Here is a 19,860-nt window from a genome sequence, read left to right on the forward strand (position 1 = left end):
GCATTTGTGAAGTTGTAGATCGGTCGCTGTCACGAGAGGCTGCAGCTGGCTCAAGCACGTAGATTGTGTTATCAGACGGGGACACGCGCAGCAGCATAAACAAGACAGCCGATACCCAGCTTATTCACCATCAATATTGCATACAGCACGCTGTTTTTTCCACATCTTCATTCTCACATAACTATGAAGAGCGTGTCTGTTACAAACCAGTGAGTGAATGCATCTAAAATGTCATAAATCCACACAAATAGGCCAAGTTTTGCAGTGTTTTTGAAAGATGCTGACTGATGAATAATGTAGGGGTGTTATTCATACACGTTAACCACAACGTTTTTTTTTTTTTTTTTGAAGGTAGAAGTGGGTATCATGCCATCAAATAAAGAAGTGGGTATACTCTGTATACCCTGCACTAGAACACTGCGTGGGTTTACCTTACACTGTCAGAAAAAATTGACAAAAATCATCTCTATACCTGATCCTGATATGGATCATTTAGGTACAGATGTGTTTACAAAATATGAACTCTTTAGGTGCACGATTGGTCTTTTTGTAAGGGTACCACCCAAGTGAAAACTAGGAACCATAACTGTAGTTTTTGTAGTAAATTATAGCAAACCACAAATTTACCCTTAAGAGAATTAACAATTTTTTTTGCGGTAAAACTGTAGTAACCATGTTTTCTTGGTGTATTACCATTAGAAAACGATGGTGTTTAACTATGATATGCATATGATATGTTAGATATGCATGGTTTAACTATGTTTTTTTGAAAAACATGGTTTTTAAAACTATGATTATTTTGTGGTAACCATTGTTTTATTACAGTAACCATGTACACTGTAAAAAAATTCAGTAGAAATTGCAGCTGGGTTGCCGGTAACTTACCGTAGATTTTAATTTATGTTATTTACTGGCAACATTTTGTTCAAAGTTAAATGAACATTAAACATTTACAAGTTTTTGTCTTTACAGAATAAAACTAGAAAAACAGCATCAAGCAAAACATTCTGGGAAACAAAATCTGAAGCAAAAAACAGAAAAAGGTTGATGATGATTTGCAGAATGCTTTGCATGAGGCTGTTATTTTATAGTTTTATTCTGTAAAGATAAAGACTGTTAATTGTTAATATTTAAAATTTATTTAGCTTTGAACAAACTCTTTAAACACTTTTAATATATAAAACCATGGCAATTTTTTTAATGGGCGGTTGAGGCAGATTGTCACATGATTCTTTTGTATGCTATAGATATTTTTCACATTTTGACTAAAACCAAAGTTGTGCGTGATAGCATTGTTGCTGCTACTTAAAGGTATAGCGGAGGATTTTCTCGAATTTTAGAAAAGAACCGCCTTCTCCACTTTTTTTAAAAATGCAATTGTGCAATACTCCTGATTGACAACTAGGAGAACCAATAGTCTTGATGATCCACCCGGAAAAAGAAAATCCTTCGCAATACCTTTAAATTAGACTAAAATGTTGATACAGAAGTTGTTTTTGCTGCAAAAACTGGCAACCCCCACTTAACAACTTTATGCACTTAACAACTTTTATTTATTATAACGACATCATTCGCTTAAATTATAATATAATAATAACCATAGCATGCTTTTGGTTGTTGTTTTACTTTGTAGTAAAACTACACTACTGTGCAAAAGTCTTAGGCCACCACCACTAGACTTGTTGTTTTAGAAGTTTTAATGTCCATCCATATTTATTAGTGATGCACCGATGTATCGGCTGCCAATATTTTTCGGCCGATTTTTGATGAATTTGAAACCATCTGCATATCGGCAATAGCACGAGAAAGGCCGATGCCGATTGTTTATTAATTAACTGCAAAGAAATCCATTATATGTAAGAAATGAGTTAATGTTGTTAATAAAATAAATGCTGAATAGCAAAAACCACCTTTGAAGGTTGTCATGCTGTCTTATTATATTTGTTTAAGCTTAATTTGTGCCTCTCTTATTATGTTGGTCAGTTGAATGTTTATTAGATCCAATCCATGTTCAGTAAAAATAATTTGATGCAGAAATAAACTAGCTAATAGATCAAATGTATAGTATTGTATACAAGTGTTTAATATCGGTATCGGCCAGAAGTTGTCTGTTTAAATCGGTATCGACCCCCCCCCCAAAATAAAATCATATCGGTGCATCCCTAATATTTATTTTTCAATATTAAGATACAAACAGAAAATACAAGAAATATGTACAAACAAATTTAATTTTCAGGACTAAATGTTGTCTTTATGCATCGTCAGTGTTTAGTGTGGCACTAAACACATCTTGAGCGTTTTTGAGCAGAATGAAGTTAAAAGATTAATTTCTTTAAAATTAGAATTTAATTTTATGTTTAAGAGATCCTCCAGTTTCCTGCTATTGCTCAAGTGAAAGAGGAGTTTACCCTAAAAACTTTTTTATAAAGTTTTTAATACTATAAACACATTTCCTGCATGTATTTTCTGGATGTATTCAAGAGACTGAGAAACAATTATATATGATCACTATAACATTGCAAAAACAACTCATCTAATTCTGGCATGGTGGCCTAAGACTTTTGCACAGTACTGTATATAAAACATGCCTTAAAATTCATGCAGCTTAATACACTTGAATAAAAACACTTCTTTTGATGACACACGGCTCAGTGTGAGGGTGTGATTGACTGTCAAAGAGAGTCAGGCTTTTAACTTTCGACAATCCAATTACTTCCCAGATGATGAAATCAAGTCCCGCCCTACACTTTTCCCATTCCAGTTTCACTCACATCACAATAGGGAAAATTAAATGTTCAATGCCTTTAAATTCTAATAGATTTTGATTGGCTGTCAACGTTTCATTATTCATCAGCTGTAAAAAAAAAAAAAGTTGAAATGACATCATTCATTATAGTTTTAATAGTCATTGTCATGTAATTGTTCCACCAATTCATCTCATTACCTGTAATTGTTTACATCTTAAAAAGCCATTAAAGAAATAAGTGAAACAAAAGAAAAAACAATTACCTGCTTAGTGTAGACAAATATGGATGATTAAAGACAGATGCCAACAAACATAGTCAGTACAATATTTAATTTGCTAACTTTATGATGTGGTAAAAGTTCATCACACCCCTGAGGACAACATGAAATGGTCAAGAAAGGCAATATCTCCACAAAACCATTCACGTAACAATGTCAATAAAAGCATTGCAATTGTATCAGGCCAAACCTGTATTGGTATCCCTCAGCGTGACATAGTACAAATCTATTGATTCACCGTCAGTTTGCCTCTAATTGAAATTGGATTTTGGGTTTACAAATGGGACATTTCATAGAGTTTGTCTTAACATACTGACTATATTTCACAAATAATAGAGCACATGGAATGCTTATTGGGTGGTACATGCATGCACATCGACTTTGATTCATCTACGTTAGACGACCTATTTTTGCGCTGGTGCTAAAGCTTGGTAGATATAGTGCTCTGGAATTCATTGAGGTACAGTTTAGACTGTAGAGAGCGTTTCTGGTGCATTTTTTTAAAGTCCTCTGTGATCTCCAGAACAGTTTTATTCTTGGTTTCTGGCACGCTGAACCAAACAAATATGCCAGAGAAGAAGCAAAACGCAAAGAAGATGAGGAAGCAGAAATAATCCAAATGCTTCTGCAAATGAAAGTATCACATATGGAGAAAATACATTAGGATAAACTTACTCATTAATGGTTTAAAGACGGTGCTTTATTGAAATTTAAGCATTCAGTAAAACTCTAGCCCCAGGTTGCACAGACAAAGCTTAAAGAGACACTCAACTTTTAAAAAAAAAGCTCATTTTCCAGCTCCCCTACACTGTAAAAAATCCAATTAATGAAATGTTGGAAGGGCAAAAATATATAAGTTAAACCAATTTTCTTGTTTGGGCTTAGTTGAGTAGACATATTATTTTAAGTCTAGATAAATCTGTGTTTAAAACATTGAGTGAATGGTTATTTTCAAATTCAGTCAACATTCAGAATGGCTATGTTGACTGAACTAATTAAGACAAATCTGGTCAATATGTGGACTTATGACAGCTATGTTTCCTGACAACAAAATGCTCATAATATTACTGTTATTTGGTAACAAAATGTAATTTTAAGAGTTGTTCAGGCGTGAATGTATGTGCTTTAAGTTTAAATATGCGGTCGGTTAATATAGATAGCGTCTATTTAAAAATGTGCTCGGACACTTTCGGAAGGAGAAGAGCTCCAGAAGAGCTCCAGAAAATCACAGACACTTAAGCGCTCACACCCCGCCCAGCGCAGCCTCGCCTCGGCAAGCCCATCAGAAATCGACTGCTGGCTCTGATATCTCTGTGGCGTTTAAACATGCGATTTAATTCATTTTAATTTCTTATACTTAATAATAAAAGGTTTACCGGTATGTTTTAAATCATATTTTAGGATTGCACTTAAATGATATTGCTGTTGAATGATATTTCATATCTTTCACAATTGTTATAATCGGACTGCGTACTGCCTGCGAATTTGAACTTCAGAGCTGAAGGTGCGAGTGGAGAAATAGTCCCAATATCATAACAATCTTAAAACTTCTAAATATACCCGTGTGTGTACCCGTGTGCGTGCGTGTGTGCGCGCGCGCGTCCTCGCGCGTGTGCATGTATGTATGTATGTATGTATGGGCGTGCGTCTGTGTATTTTGAATTTAAAATGTTTTAACTCGGAAGGATCTGGATCACAGGTCATTTCATCTGAGATCAATCCGCACGCAACAGCTGGAATCACTTACTGTTTCACACAAGGAAGGACACAAGTCACCCGTTTCCTCAAGTTCACGTCAGGTAAGTGTTTGTAATTAAATGTTAATTTTAGAATATATTAATTGGCAAAGACGCAAATACTCGCCGTTTTTGTAATGATATTTTTGTAAAGATATATTAGAAGTGTGTTATGTTATGTGACCGAAGTAAAGTGGAGCTATTTTAGTTAAGATAAAAAGCCTGGATATAGGGTTGGTTTACCGGACAGAGTTTAGAACTCGGTCTTTATAGGGCTTGGGCGCCGCGTTGCATTCTGGGACGTCGCAGCCATGTTGGTGGCCTCGCGAATGTAAACATACAGCAAGTTGAACGAGGAGAAGCGGCGGAGTTGGGAGAATTAAAAGAAAGAAAAAAGATGTTAAAATCCGGAAAAGGATGTGGAATTTACTGGGATACGTTAAACAGGGAAGCAGGGACCGGTATGTGGACAAAATCGGAACTATTAACGGTTAGGATCCATATGAAAAAAAGAGTTAATAAATAGCCTTTTAAGATAACAGCGTGGTTGTTGTGAGAGCACGATTTCACACCAATCTGTAAGCAAAGTCACGTATGACCTAGCTTCACAAGTAGCTTAGTTAATGCAGCAGTTTTTGCTGTCAGCAGAGGGATAGCAACAGAAAGATGAATGTTGAAATGTTCCCGTATTTTGGGCGAGTAAACCGGGACAGTTCCCTTATGTTCAATGTTGACTTAAGCTATATAAATTAATATTCAGATGTTATACTTCACTGTCGTATATATAAATGTCATTTATATGTCATGTATACACATTACTGAGGGGTTGAGGTTAATGTTTGGTTTCCGATATTGAATAAAACATAATGAAGTTTTCTGTAATCTGTCATTTTTAATGTAAATTACTTTTAATGTGTTACTTTATTATTAATACAGCAACGGTTTACCATGGTTGAAAAAATAACGACAAATTAATGAAATTAAGACACACAATTGAGAGAAAGTATGTCTATAAACAGAGCGCAGCATGGAGCGCAGCAGTAAAGGAGGCAACCAACATGGCCGCCACGACAAGTAATGACGTCACGACGCCCAAGCCCTATTATAATTGGGACATTTTTACAAACAAACCTTATATAATACAATACTGGCGTGCATTTTGAGACAAAACAATAGCACTCATATGTTAAGAGATGTCAGTAAGTTATTTTAGTCAGTGAAAAGCCCTGTCCGAGAAAACCGCCCAATAGTGTTTAATTATGTGTGATGTCTGAGGGAAATTTGGCCTAACATTAACGTTATTTAGGGAATAAAGTCTTTCACCGTCAAGCTTTATTATATTAAACATGTATTTATGTATGTTTGTGTGTTTATATTCCTCAGAGGGATACATAGCGAGACAGTCTCCGCTTGGACTGGCTGAGGAAAGTCTCCTAAATGGCCCTGGAGATGTTCTGACTGACTTTGGAGGCTTTTGGACTGTTTTATGCCCTCTATTTAAAGACTTAATTCTGTATGTTCAGTCTGTATGATAAGTGAATAAGTGAATAAAAAGCTTTTGTTTTTATGTGACTGAAGTTAATTATTTTGTTTACAACACCAGCATAAATTATTTGATAAATAATTTTAAAATGTTATTAAAAAAAATCCCAAATAATAAATATTAATTGAAGTAACACATAAAACATTGAGTGAATACTTAAATTTTAATTGACAGAGTCTTTGCTGTAAGTTTTTAAAGATTCAACTGATTAAAACATTTTAGTTGAATGAACTATAAAGCTAATTGAGCCAACATACTTTTTTATATTTGAGTCAAATTTGGGCCAACTAAAAAACATCAATCCAGGTAACACTTTGGAGACAGAAATTGAGTGAACGTAAAATTTCTGTGGAACTAGTTACTAAAAAATAATTCATTGAGCCAACAATTTATTTTTTACAGTGTAGAGTTAAACATTTAATTTTTACCGTTTTGGAATCCATTCAGTTGATCTCCGCATCTGGCGGTACCACTTTTAGCATAGCTTAGCATAATCCATTGAATCTGATTAGACCATTAGCATTGCGCTCAAAAATAATATGAAAAGAATATGAGCCTATTTTTTTTAAAGTGGAGAGATCCTTTAAGGCTAGTCCTAGACTAAAACACATGTTTGAGCTGTCTCAACTATACAATAACTTGCACAGACAGATCTTAAAATAGCATATTTTTCAAATGTATTTTTGTTTATAAAAGACGCTTAAACATCTTAATTTAACCAAGGCCTAGTCCTGACTTTATCTTAGCCTTGTCTGTAAAACCAGTCCTGTAACATTTAAAAAATTGCAACAAATCAAAAGAATATTATACAAAATGAGTCATAAAGCTACAGCAAAACTTACCACTATAAGGGGAAATAACATGCCCACCAAAAAGAGTCCGACCCAGTTAAGGGTGCAGCCCACAGCGAACGCTGATGGTTTATAAGATTGTGTAAATATCTCAGCAGGCAGTGGAGACGTTACAGCCGCTGTGAAAGAGAAAATTGACAGTATCGAATCGAGCCAACTGAGCTACAGACGCGTCTGTCAGATACACTACGAGTGTACGGTTGACTATGTGTGGATGTACCTGGTCCAGTAGAGAAGATGACGATGTAGATTAAAATGAGGACCATGCTGCAGTATGGCATCCAGGTTACAGACCCCTATAACACAGAGCCAGATTCAACATTAAGAAGGAACAGCTTTTCGTATCGCTTTGACAAATCTTTTTTGCTTAAAAAGTACACCGACTTTGAAGACTGGTAGGGGTGTGCGGGGCAAAAACTAACGCGGGGTTAGTTGTAACACGGACTGTTTACATTATTGCCAAAGGTTGAGCGTTTTGGTTTTCCAGTATTTTTTTCACGCTGCCAAAAGACAATCTCCCGCAAATTATTGGAAATCTGTAATGTTTTTACAGAGAGTTATTGATGAACGAATGTTTTGGTGGCATGTAAGTAAATTGTCTTGTTGACTAAAACATAGCATCGTTTTGAAATATGTCTGCAGCTCTTAGCAACTTTTTTGGTGGGCATGAAAATATTTTGACCCAGCGAGTTAATTGTAACGCTGTGTTACAACTAACCCCTCAGCACTTACGATATGAAAACCACTAACGTTAGCGTAATTCTTGCCGTTGTTTTAAATAGGCTACACACAAATGATTGCTGGCTGCCAACAAAATAAATGTGCCTGTCTTATCAAAAATCGTGTGTCAAATTTATTTTTGTTCATATCTTCAATATTGATTGAATAATGTCACGTCAAAGATTGAAATCATAATGAAATGAATGACTTTGATGCTCATTATCTCAGAATTTGATTTTGAAGCTGTTGTATGGTTATTACAGACTGGGTCACATATAAAAAAATGTTTTGTCACAATTGTGCTGCTTTTTCTCACATATTTAGACATTTGTATCATTTAAAATTGAACTATTGTTAGAAAAGGGCTGGATGAATGAATACAGTGTGGATACCTGTCTATTATAGACAGATATATAAACAATATCCACTTCAAGGATATAGACAAAATAGTATTGAAATTTTTGCCTGCAAACTTAATTTTTAGCAAGTGTTACAACTAACCCCCTGCCTGTTACAATTAACCCCACCTATGGGGTAAGTTGTAACGTTTGCACTTCTGTCACGTTTGATGTAATTGTCCAAGAATGGTAAGTACTAGAAACAAACTTCAAATGTTCATTTATAGCAGAGATGTGTGTGTTGCTTGTGTAAAAATATAATTAATCAAACTCAAATATTTTTTGAATGATTGAGCCAAAAACAAAAAGCGTTAGGTTGTGCCCCGCTCTCCGCCATGCTTTAAAGGGATTGTTCACCCAAAAATGTCTTATCCTCATGTGGTTCTAAACCTGTATGACTTTCTTTCTTCTGATGAACACACAAAAGATATCTTCTTAAGCGATGGCAAACACACAGCTAACTGTAACCACCGACCTCCATAGTAGAAAAAACAAATACGATGGAATTCAATGGGGACCATCAGCTGTGTGCTTGCCATCATTTATTCAATTATCTTTTATGTGTTCATCAAAACAAAAAACTAATAAAGGTCCAGAACAACATGCGGGTGAAAAAATGACGACAGAATTTTCATTTTTGGGTGAAACTATCCCTTTAATACTTCATATTTGCCTTTATCTACTAAAACCCCAACATGTAATACTCATTTTAACCTATAGAGGCCGCCATTATGTTTCACATTCTGAAATGGATGACACGTATGGTTGAAATATTACTACAGTTTACTGTAGTAAATATTAGGGTATCTTCTATAGCAGGGGTCTCCAAGCTTTTTGTAGCTGCCACAATGAATAAAATAATCTGAAGGGGTACTTTTTTTTAATATAGTCTACTCAAAACGTTTTCTTTTACTTGTTGATTTTAATTAATGTTCATCATGATTTATTATTTAATGATCATGTTTAAAATGTTACCGTACTTAAAAGAAGCCAAACTATTATAAAAAATATGTAATAAATAAATAAAACACTTTGTAAAAGAAGTCAGACCGAGTACCAAAACACAATTGTAGCCAAATCAGCAGTAAGGGGCGTGTCTACTAACCGACATCGTTGCCTGGGTTGCGTATGTGTGGGGCGGGTCTATCCAAAAAGGTCCAGATTCTAATGGGGTAGGGGCGTGTTTGTTTAGGGGATTTTAAATGTCCACATTGGCTTTCAGAGATCATGCACCCTGACTTTAAACTAATAGTTTGCCCAAAAAATACATTTCAAGTCATGTCTTCTTGTTCCAAACATCACACTATGATCCGGTTTTCTGACAGGTTTTAGATTAATCCAGGACTAGGCCTTAATTATATTAGGACATTAAAGTAGTTTTTGCAAAAAAAACCCCCAAAAAACAGATGTGCATCTTGAGAGAACACACTAGCACTGATATATAAGTCCGTGCAAATTGTTTTTTAAATCAAGGGAACTCAAACATGCATTTTAGTCTGGGACTTGGGTATGATAAGCCCTGTCCAGGAAACCACCCCAATGAGTTTTGAGAGCTTCCATTGGGGTGTAACTCAATAATTACATTATTCTTAATTTACATAGGATACATTCATTTACAGCTACAATCTATTGTTTGTCTCAAAATCCATACAGTAATGTTTTTTTTTTTGGGGGGGGGGGGTAAATAATAACTTAAATGTCCTAATATAACTAAGACATAGTCTTGGATTAATCTAAACCTGTCTAAGAAACTGCCCTTAACATGCATTATAATACAGCAGACCTGTAGGTAGAGTGTAACTGTAAGCAGAGCCAGCGCTGCTGCCATTAACAGGTAACCCCTGAAGAGAAGAACCCTCTTCCCTGTGCTTTCAATGAACAGCACCTAAAAAATAAAATAAAAACATGATAACTACAGGGCAACATTTTTATCATGCAAAATAATATATTGAGTTCTGGTGAGATATATGGGCTTGATATGTGGTAGAGAGCAGCTCACACAGGCTAAGGAAGCGGAAATTTCACAAAGTCCTGTTCCTATGGCGGCATAGCGCACATTTTCTTTGGGAATACCAGCCGCTTGAAACACATCAAATGAATAGAGATAGACCTGTAAAGATATTTCAAACATTTTAAATGGACATTTTTGAACATTTACCCAAAACGACTTACAGTGCAAATCACAAATATACATTTTTATCTACCAACTAAGCAATAGGAACCCCATAATCATAATTATCATAGATAATAAATGGGCAAAATGATGACAGTTGCAATTTTTGTGAAATTGCAATAAAGGGAGTAGTGATAAGATGTATCAAATAAATTACCCCCGATTATATTGAATATATTTTCTGCTCTCTGCCCAAAATTATTCATCCTGCTTCCTGTCTAGGCAATGTAGTGGCATATGGTAAGTGTTCTGACAAAACAAACACCCTCATTTCAATAATTCCCAGATTCAGAAGGTGCAGGTTGTGCATTGACTCGTTGTGACTCACGGCGTTGATGCCGCACAGCTGCAGAGTGATGAAAGTCACGATGATGGTGAGGAGCTGCCAGCGGACACTGATGTCGAAAATTAGATCCATGACTCGGTGGATCTTCACACCTTTTAGTGCAGCGTGTTCAGCCAACATTTCCTCCATCTCTGGTTTAGGGTCATTTTTAGCTCCCCACAACCTGCGCAAAGCTGAACCATGTGTTATATATAATATTATACCATGGGGCTGTTGAATGCTTTATTCTGATTGGTTGAGAAATGTTTCACGGGTATGCATTATTTATCGATAAACATACACCTAACCGGTCAAATATCTTAAAATAACCACATACCATGGTATAAGCAAAATAATTGACCCCAGTTCTTTCAACTATTAGAAAACAATGCACACGTGCTTTGACCTTGATTGCCCATTATTTCTATATAATTCAACGTCCTGTCATCAATTATTCCTTACATGAAATATAATCTTAACAGGGTGTACTTTTTTCCTATATTGTCCCATTTTCACCCTTTCTTATACACATTTACATTTATGCATTTGGCAGATGCTATTATCCAAAGTGATCGAATCCATAAACTTTGCATTGCTAAGGTGATGCTCTACCAGTTGAGCTATATAAACATTTCTATATATGGGTCAGTGACAAAAACGGTTTGGCAAGATGAGAATTTAAAAAATCTTTTAAAAAAACTGGTTTTAAAAGCACACATCAGGTTTATTTCAAGGCACATAGTGCATTTATGTTAATTGTGTGCAATAAAAAAAATTACATTTGCACTAGGGATGCATAACGATTAATCGCGACTAATCTATAGCAGAATACATTTTTGTTTACAACATATATTTTTGTGAACTGTGTATAATAACTTTGTATAAATAAATGCACACACATGCATGTATAGATTTAAGAAATGTTAACATGTGTATATACATTTGTATATTTATATATAATTTATATAATATATAAATCCTTAATATATAATTTTTTTTATATATTGCATCCCTAATTTGCACCGTTATGCATCCCTAATTTGCACCATTTTTATGAAAGTTAAGACTGAATGGACCTGAAAATGTCAAATGGTGTAACCGCCAAAGAATGAAATTTTTTTGAATATTTTACCCACATTGATGGCATGTAAGCGTAACAAAAAACATTTTAAAATACAATTTTATGCGTTATTTCAAAATGTACATTTTAATGTGTTTTTGTAAATTTGTCCTGACATATGCTGAAAACAGCTTTGTTTTCTAAATATTCTTTGACAAATTATGTAAAAATGTATGTAAAAAAAATCATATTACACTAAACTAGATGATTATATTTTATTTTATATATTAAAAAAATACTAGCTACACCAATTGACACAGACCGGTTACACCACACTGACATTTTTGCAATTATCCCCCAAAAATGATTTCAAAATGTCCCCTTGTATGCAAGTAATCTGCAATTTATTTAGAAATTTTAACCCTTTAACATGTAATTGAACCATACGGACACAAAATAATTAACGTCACGTCATTGACCTTCGCGTCGTGCCACATTGCACCTTGGGTGTGCATTATTTTCTTATAATTCAATGGCCTGTCGTCAATTATTCCTCACTTATTGGCTATTTTGGGCCTTAAAAGCAAAAACTAAAATGATACCTCAACACTAATAACCTTATAACTAATAATAAAGTAGGCCCTGACCCATCTCGCAGCCATCTTTGTCTGCCCTTTCCAGCAGGAGATACCGTGGAGATTCAGGGAGGAAGGGCAAGGTAAGCAGCTGCAGAAGACCAGCCGCCCCGCTGACGGCCAGCAACCAAATCCAGCGCTCCTCTGTGCCCAGCAGCTCACTAACACACACACATATACACAAATTAAAACCCAACTCATGAATAAGGATGGATGCTTATGACATCAGCACAACTACCCACCTGATCCCAAGCAGCTGGCCTGTAAACTTCCCAAATGACACAAAAGATGCCACGGAAACGCCAACCATTCCTCGCAGCCTCTTGGGGGCGCATTCCAACAAATACAGAGTGTGGACCGTCAAACCCACACCTGGTCCATACAAGAGATGTCAAAAGTGTTTCTAGGTAGGTAGACAGTACTACATACTAGGCAACAATATTACAAACGCACCAGCATTAATCCCGTATAAGATACGTCCCACCATGATCATCTCGAATGAGAGGGCCGTCTTACTCAACAACATCAGGACAGCGCCGCAGATCGCCAACACATTGTTTAATAGCAGCGTTTTCTTTCTACATAGGCATAGGAATAGACAGAATGCTATATGGCTGTACAAATACACCTAAATGATGAGAGACGGATACTAGGTGAATTGGAGATGCCAAATTGTATACAACTTGTGAATAGATTAACCAACATAAAACAAATGATTAATCCAAATGCATGTTCGTCCAGTTTACACTTTAACACGTTTGAAGTGGCTATAAAAATCTCATGTGGATCAAAGCAATGTAATATGCATCTTATGTACATCCAACCAGTTTTTATCACAAAAAATTAATGTTGGGGTCCTGATCAGCCTGTTGGGTTTTATTCTGCAATAACAACCAGCTGGATGTACGTTATTCCTAATGTATACCTATTCTGCTCAACATATGTGACCAATTCAGGTTAAAGTAAATTTTTTTACATAAAATCATCCTACATAAATGTAAAAAACATTGACATTCTGTGAAAATATAACCTTGATATCTTTAGATTTCAACACAGAGGCTTGGATTACAACAAAGCACTTAATTTTCCATCATGGATATGAATGCATCACCTTCCAAACAGAGTTGCCAGGCGTCCAGCGCAGAGGGCGCCGATCAGTCCCCCGACCGAGTATATGGACACGATGAAGGACCAGATGAGGGACAGCTCCCAGGGTTCAAGGGAGCGTCCGTAACGCAGCTGGCAGGTGCTGTTCACCAGCGTTTTAATAAACTTGCAATGTAAGCACACGAGTCTGAGTTGATTATGTCATTCATTTCATTTTATCGAACCTAGGCGCTTCACAGGTTAGCACCACCTCATAAGCTCTGATATGTATTGATTGTTAAATCCTTTGGGAATGTCTCCCCTTAAGACAGCAATAGAAACACATCTGATTAATAGTGATTACAACCAACCCCTCCAATCCAATTGCCAGCCCAAGACAGTAAATCAACCTACGACACTTAATAACCAAGCAGTACTTACAACCGATGGCGAGTTCAATACGGAGATATTAAATCCATACTGGAAGGTTCCTCCTATTCCTGATATCAAAATGGTTGCGATGAGCACAGGACACTTCAGCTGGAAAAAAATAAACAATGTTTTTTGGATAAATCCAGCTACGTAATTTAATCGAGGGTATGAATGTTTTTACCAGTAGTGCTATGGAACGAGTCATTGTATGTGCAGCTTTGCTTGAAGTGAATAAGGATGACAAAGCATATACAAAAATGTCTAACTTACTGTTGAACTGTAACTTCTGTGAAACGAAACGCTTGGTTGAGCGTTTGGTTAGAAAAGAGGATAAAGGTGATGACTTGGATTCACCTTCTCTCCAAATGCAGCTGCCATTTTATTCACAAAAAAAATCAATAAAACCAAAACGTCAATACTCCACGACAACACCGTCTCTTTATTTGGCTAGTGACAATATTTTCGATGCTTTGATGATATAAATAATGCAGAAATCATTTTTTATTGATAAAGTGACCAACAACAATAACATGACGTAAATATACGGAAAAAAAAATTCATATTACAGATCAAATTATGATCAGAGCCATCCAGAGATAATGGGAAGTATGATTTCAGCTTTCAATTGTATGCAAAACCATTTTGTATCACAACCGCTCCTGAAATCCCATAAGTTCAGTGCAGATTTCACCATGTGAATCTCAACATCCATTGTTAACATTTCATAGTGTCTTCCATTCAAAGCCATGTGATGTAGTTGGGTGTTGGGGGCAGCGAATACCTCCAAAATCTTAAAGCAGAATGAAGCGTGAAACTCCTCCTCCTCTGACCTCCTTCAGACGCTGACAGTGGCGTAACATGTTTAGCATCCCCAAAAACCTCTTGTCCACCTTCAGCTGGGTAAACTCTTTAATGTCTTGCTCCACAATGAAAAAATGACCTGCAGGAAATAAAAGAAGTTGGGTCACCTTTTTTGGCATAGAAGAACTTATTAAATACAAGATCATTCAGGATAAATAACCATCTTCATTTGAGCACCACTGTGTGTGTGTGTGTGTGTGTGTGTGTCTGCAACTTTCAATTCCCCAGATGACAAGACTGTTAATACATGATGGACTGTGAGGATCAATGAGGTCAAGCCATTGACCTATGGCTCTGTAGCAGACATATAAAACTGAGATACCCTTGGTGTCCTTGGTTTCTTGGTCTTTAAAGCGCTGCTGGAGCGTACGAGACACGTTGTTCAAGGTCTTGACTGGCTGATGGAGAATCTTATATTTTGCCGTTACGGCTGTGTTGATGCTTTGCACCGTTGCGTTCAGCTGGTCGTAGGACACGCGGCCTTTCATGTACCTGTGACAGCAAGAGTAAAAGTCTGATTCTAAAAAAACACACGTATACTTACATCAGATGCAAAAAGCTAGTCGATTAAAGTGTTAGTTCACCCCAAAATAACCCACAAAGTCTCCCGATTAAGTAGCGACCACAACACTTTTGTGTGCAAAATGAACGATTTTATTCAACAATTTGGTGCATGATTATTGAACACTTTGGCAAAGGGGGTCAAGCCGAGTACCAAAACGCACTAGTAGCCAATCAGCAGTAAGGGGCGGGTCTACTAACCGACATCATTGTCTGGGTTGCGTATGTGTGGGGCGGGTCTATCAAAAGAAGGTCCAGATTCTATTGGGGTATGGGTGTGTTTGTTTAGGGCTTTCAGAGATCATGCACCTCGCCTTTAAGTGAGCGTTTACGAGTTGTTTGTTTTCTTTGCACATAAAAGTGTTGTCGTCGCTTCATAATATTATTATTGAACTATTGGACCTTTTTGGTGATGCTTTTCAATCTTTTATTAGGAAAAAAATAGTAAAACAAACTGAAGTCAATTTAACAGTCTTCAGTCTATCTTTAGATAGTTTTCATCAAAAATATCTAAAAATGTGTCCTGAACACAATCGGAGGACTGCGTGGGTTAGAGCGAAACAAATGATTTATGATAAAATTGTCATTTTGGGGTGAACTAACCTTATAAATATCTAAGCAGCAGCTGCTATTCGGCACAGACAGCATCTTTTTCAGTGTATGTTTCTGTTTCTGTATGGCTGTGTTTCTAAAATCTAGTGAGCAACCTGGCTGGATACAGCCTACATAGGTATCTGATTTCTGAGACAACATCCAAAACAAAAGTTGATGGTACCCACTGACTTTAATAGTAGTAAATACTATCAGGGTTCCCACACCTTAGTTAACTTCAAATTCAAGGATCTTTGAAGGACTTTCCAGGTCCAGTTCCCTTAAATTCAAGGACTAAATGTTGGGACACATTTCAAGTGAGAGCAACGTTACATCGTGTTACTTTTTAAGATGCACTGTTACAGTTCCCTTTCAAGGGAACTCGTGCTGTGTCACTGCAGTGACACTTTGGGGATGCCCCCAGCGGTAAGTGCATCTGAATGTGTATATCAAATTCAACCAATGGCGAGGCTTAACGACAAAGACAGGGTAATGTGGGAGCTAGGAAGTATATCGCTATCAGAAATATTGCCAAAGACGGCGTTACAGGGACGCAGGAAGTATGGCAAGGGAGACGCAGCGTGTCATTCCCTTCTCAGGGAACAACAGTTACATAGAGACGTTTTTTCATTGTGTCAAACACAATTATGCAAAAAAGCATTTTGGTATGAATCAACATTCGCATACATAGGATATAAGCATTTAAAGCGAACAGTTTAGCATGTGCGTTTCTAAGTCAAGAATTTTTATGATATTATCCTACGCTACACAGGGAATAATACGGATTTTTTCCCAGAAAACTTCTTGCATAAAATAGATTCAAGCACTTTCAATTACCTGTATCTATGTATGTATATTTTCAACAACTTTCCAAGGCCTTGAATTTTTCCTCCAGAATCCTGTACTATGGAAGTCAATGGGTACCATCAATCGTGTGCTTTCAATTATTTATCCAAATATCTTCTATTGTGTGCAACAGAATAAAGAAACTCATACAGGTTTAGAACAACATGAGGGTGAATAAATGATAACCATTTTTTGGGGGGGGGGGGGGGGGGTGAACTATCCCTTTAAGTTTATTTGTTATGTGAGAGTTTGTTTTAGACCGGTATGGGGGGACTCACGGTGGTATGCTGTCAAACTCTGGGACAGTAATGAACTCCATCTCTTTGATCTGTTTGCGGTGAGTTTTCTTAGGTGGTCCCTGTTCCTTCGGGGCCTGTGGCGCATCTGTCTGCCTGTTCTGAACTGCCACCTGTCCCTCTCTGAAGTGAACAGAAAAAGCCAAACTCATCAGTTTCAGTAAAGCACAAAATAACTGAGGTTGATCTGTTGTCCCTCTTAATGATGAAGCAAACTAAGTCACCAGCCCACACAATCATAAACAAACCAAAAAAGTAATAAAATAAATAAATAATACTCTTGTGGTGCTGCCTGTTGGCCTTTTCTGGGCATGTGCGGCGGCATGTTGTTCTTTAGGTGATTGGCGTCTTGTTCATCTTCCAGGAAAAACTCTTCCAGATCCTTTCAGAAAGAGACATCAAAGACCTTTCATCTTTTATGGCATTATTTAGTCATAAATAGATAAAATGCCAACAATATTTCTGTTATATTTATAATGTGTGCATATAAAAAACCTCCACACCTTTAAGTGCTTCAGCAGGTCTCTTTGCTGACCTACATATCTTTCAAAACGATCAAGAAGCTCATTGATGGCATTGACTTCTTGCTCGATTTTGAGAAGGGTTCCCCGTTTGTCTGGATCTTTTGCTGAAAAGAAACAACACGACTGGTGTAATGTAACCAAATGAACCAATCATACAGCTGTATAATGTTTTGATCCAATTTCAAATAAACACATTAAGTAAATTCCCATACCAACAGCTCGAAGCTCCAGTAGTCTTTTAATCATGGAGATTTTGTCATTGATATGTTGTGTCACTTCTTCAAACTCACAGTGATTCATGGCTCTTAAAGGAAAACAAAGTGGTTATGGGTCAATAAGACTGCACATATTCAAATGCATGGGTCAGATTTTCTACACCAAAACAAACTAAAGTGGGCAGGTGAAACAAGACAGATACCGATGAGATTTAACCAAAGTTGGTTGAAAAAAAATGAAGCATCAATTATGGACCTGAAGAGAAATGTTTGTAGCACAGGTGAGCTCTGTCTCAAAAGAATTTGATATTAATATCTAATAAGGATATTATTAAATATTATTCGGTTGATTTTTCAGTAAAAAAAAAAACTCAAGTCTACTTTAAGAAATTTTAAAGAAAATGCTTTTAAACTTTTCTATTCCGACCAGACTTACCAATCAATCTAATTTAATGTAAACCAATTCGACCAATTCATTGAAAACATTTGGACAAACATAACACTTAAAGAAAAAAAAATATTTATGTCTGATGTATGTTATTTTTCAGTTAGTATAATAATAGCTGATACATCAGTTTTAATTGACATGGGTCTACGAAGAAAAAAATTAATAATAAATAAACAAACAAACAAACAAACAGACAGACAAACAAACAAACAAACAAACAAACAAGTAAATAAATAACAATTTAGACATTTAATGGAATTCAAAGATTAACTATTTAAAATAAAAAAGATGTTAATATGCTATTTAAAATTATTCCTATTATTTTTATTTTTTAATGATATACAGCGGAATTACTTTGCTTTCGTCACATTGACGTCACTTAACGTACAGCTGATTGGTCGAATTTCAATTTGCGATTTCCCACAACCCTGCAAGTTACCATGACGACTCAACACGACTAAAAAACAACCCACCAGTATCCACTTGGCACCAAATAAAACAGAATTTGGTCAAATGAAACTCAAACTTACCTGGGTAGCAACTTAAACCAACTTTGACCGCAGTGCACGCCTCAGATGTCAACGCAACCAGTGACAGACACTGCCGTCAAAGTAAGACACTGCACACAAAACATTGCTTATGTTATCAACACTTCTCCGACTAACTTAAGTTATCTTCTTCTGCATTATTATCCTAGCAGCACAGTCCTCACAGAGAAAGCCCATAACTTTCTTTTAGTTTAAAGACCCTTAACTTTAACTGTCCTGTTGTTGTGAGCTAACGGCTCAATGTAGGTCTAACAACACGGCTGCACTAAACCGCCAACACTTCAGGTAATAAATAAGATACAGATATGATTAATAATACTTGCCTGTTTAAAGCTTTGAATGAAAAGAAGCAGGTCAATATATTTCATATGTGAATGCGAGTGAATTATCGCGCCAACATTTGAACACAAACGCACGCACGCGCAGAATGCAGCTTATGACTCACCGCCGCACTTTCGCCACGGAAACCCATTAGCCTTACAAAAATATTACTTATAAAATTACGTATTTTTTCATCTTAAAAACCCTTTCACGTCATCGTTACTTACTTACGTATACCTTTTTTTATTTCTCTGTACACAATTTTAATCAAAAGTAAAATTAAATAAAAAATGTCTAACCAAAACCTTATGATAAAATAAAATTATTTTATGTAATAAAACAACCTGCTATTGAGTATAGTAACTACTAGATAAAAGCTGCATTAACTTATTTCTTTTATTTGTACAAATGTCAAGTGAAAAGTAATTAGGAGGATGTATTCATAAATATTATGCAATGCTTAATATAACTAGGCCTTGTCCTGGCTTAACCTAGACCCTGTCTTTGAAACTGCATCTCAGTGAGCCTATCAGATTATATGAATAAATGGAAAAAATGCTTAAAATGTAAAACACTTGCTATATAGCCATTCATGTTGAGGTGTATCTTTAGTGTTCTACAAACTGACTGCAGTTTTGCCTGATACTCAGAGTAATACACTGAGCA

At 36.1% G+C, this 19,860-nt stretch overlaps 3 protein-coding genes across 4 annotated transcripts in view; 1 reads left to right on the forward strand and 2 right to left on the reverse strand.

The window, feature by feature from the left end:
• Window positions 1–2,878: 2,878 nt before the first annotated feature.
• Window positions 2,879–14,226, reverse strand: slc2a11l (solute carrier family 2 member 11, like). The gene is made up of 12 exons (XM_055208808.2): window positions 14,165–14,226; window positions 13,993–14,091; window positions 13,577–13,737; window positions 12,919–13,043; window positions 12,708–12,837; window positions 12,478–12,626; window positions 10,774–10,964; window positions 10,272–10,382; window positions 10,056–10,157; window positions 7,375–7,450; window positions 7,146–7,273; window positions 2,879–3,649 (listed from the first exon to the last, which is right to left on the reverse strand). The coding sequence occupies exons 1-12, from the start codon at window positions 14,186–14,188 to the stop codon at window positions 3,446–3,448; spliced, it is 1,500 nt and encodes a 499-aa protein (XP_055064783.2). The 5' UTR covers window positions 14,189–14,226; the 3' UTR covers window positions 2,879–3,445.
• Window positions 14,227–14,399: 173 nt separating this feature from the next.
• Window positions 14,400–19,333, reverse strand: ska1 (spindle and kinetochore associated complex subunit 1). The gene is made up of 8 exons (XM_055208810.2): window positions 19,197–19,333; window positions 18,856–18,944; window positions 17,875–17,966; window positions 17,642–17,766; window positions 17,417–17,520; window positions 17,121–17,261; window positions 15,167–15,336; window positions 14,400–14,923 (listed from the first exon to the last, which is right to left on the reverse strand). Exons 3-8 carry the CDS (start codon window positions 17,960–17,962, stop codon window positions 14,775–14,777), a joined length of 777 nt encoding a protein of 258 aa, XP_055064785.2. The 5' UTR covers window positions 17,963–17,966; window positions 18,856–18,944; window positions 19,197–19,333; the 3' UTR covers window positions 14,400–14,774.
• kcnn2 (potassium calcium-activated channel subfamily N member 2) overlaps window positions 18,783–19,860 on the forward strand; it is a 76,884-nt gene continuing 75,806 nt past the window's right edge. The window contains exon 1 of one of the 2 annotated variants that reach the window (XM_055208806.2): window positions 18,783–18,936. Coding sequence is in view for 1 of the 2 variants with exons in the window: in XM_073874112.1 (XP_073730213.1) it covers window positions 18,901–18,936 (36 nt within the window). In the remaining variant the exon portion in view is untranslated. The remainder of the gene's footprint in view (window positions 18,937–19,860) is intronic. The other variant, XM_073874112.1, reaches the window with a different exon arrangement.

Source organism: Misgurnus anguillicaudatus, chromosome 12 (assembly GCF_027580225.2).
Source record: "Misgurnus anguillicaudatus chromosome 12, ASM2758022v2, whole genome shotgun sequence".
Lineage (NCBI taxonomy): Eukaryota > Metazoa > Chordata > Actinopteri > Cypriniformes > Cobitidae > Misgurnus > Misgurnus anguillicaudatus.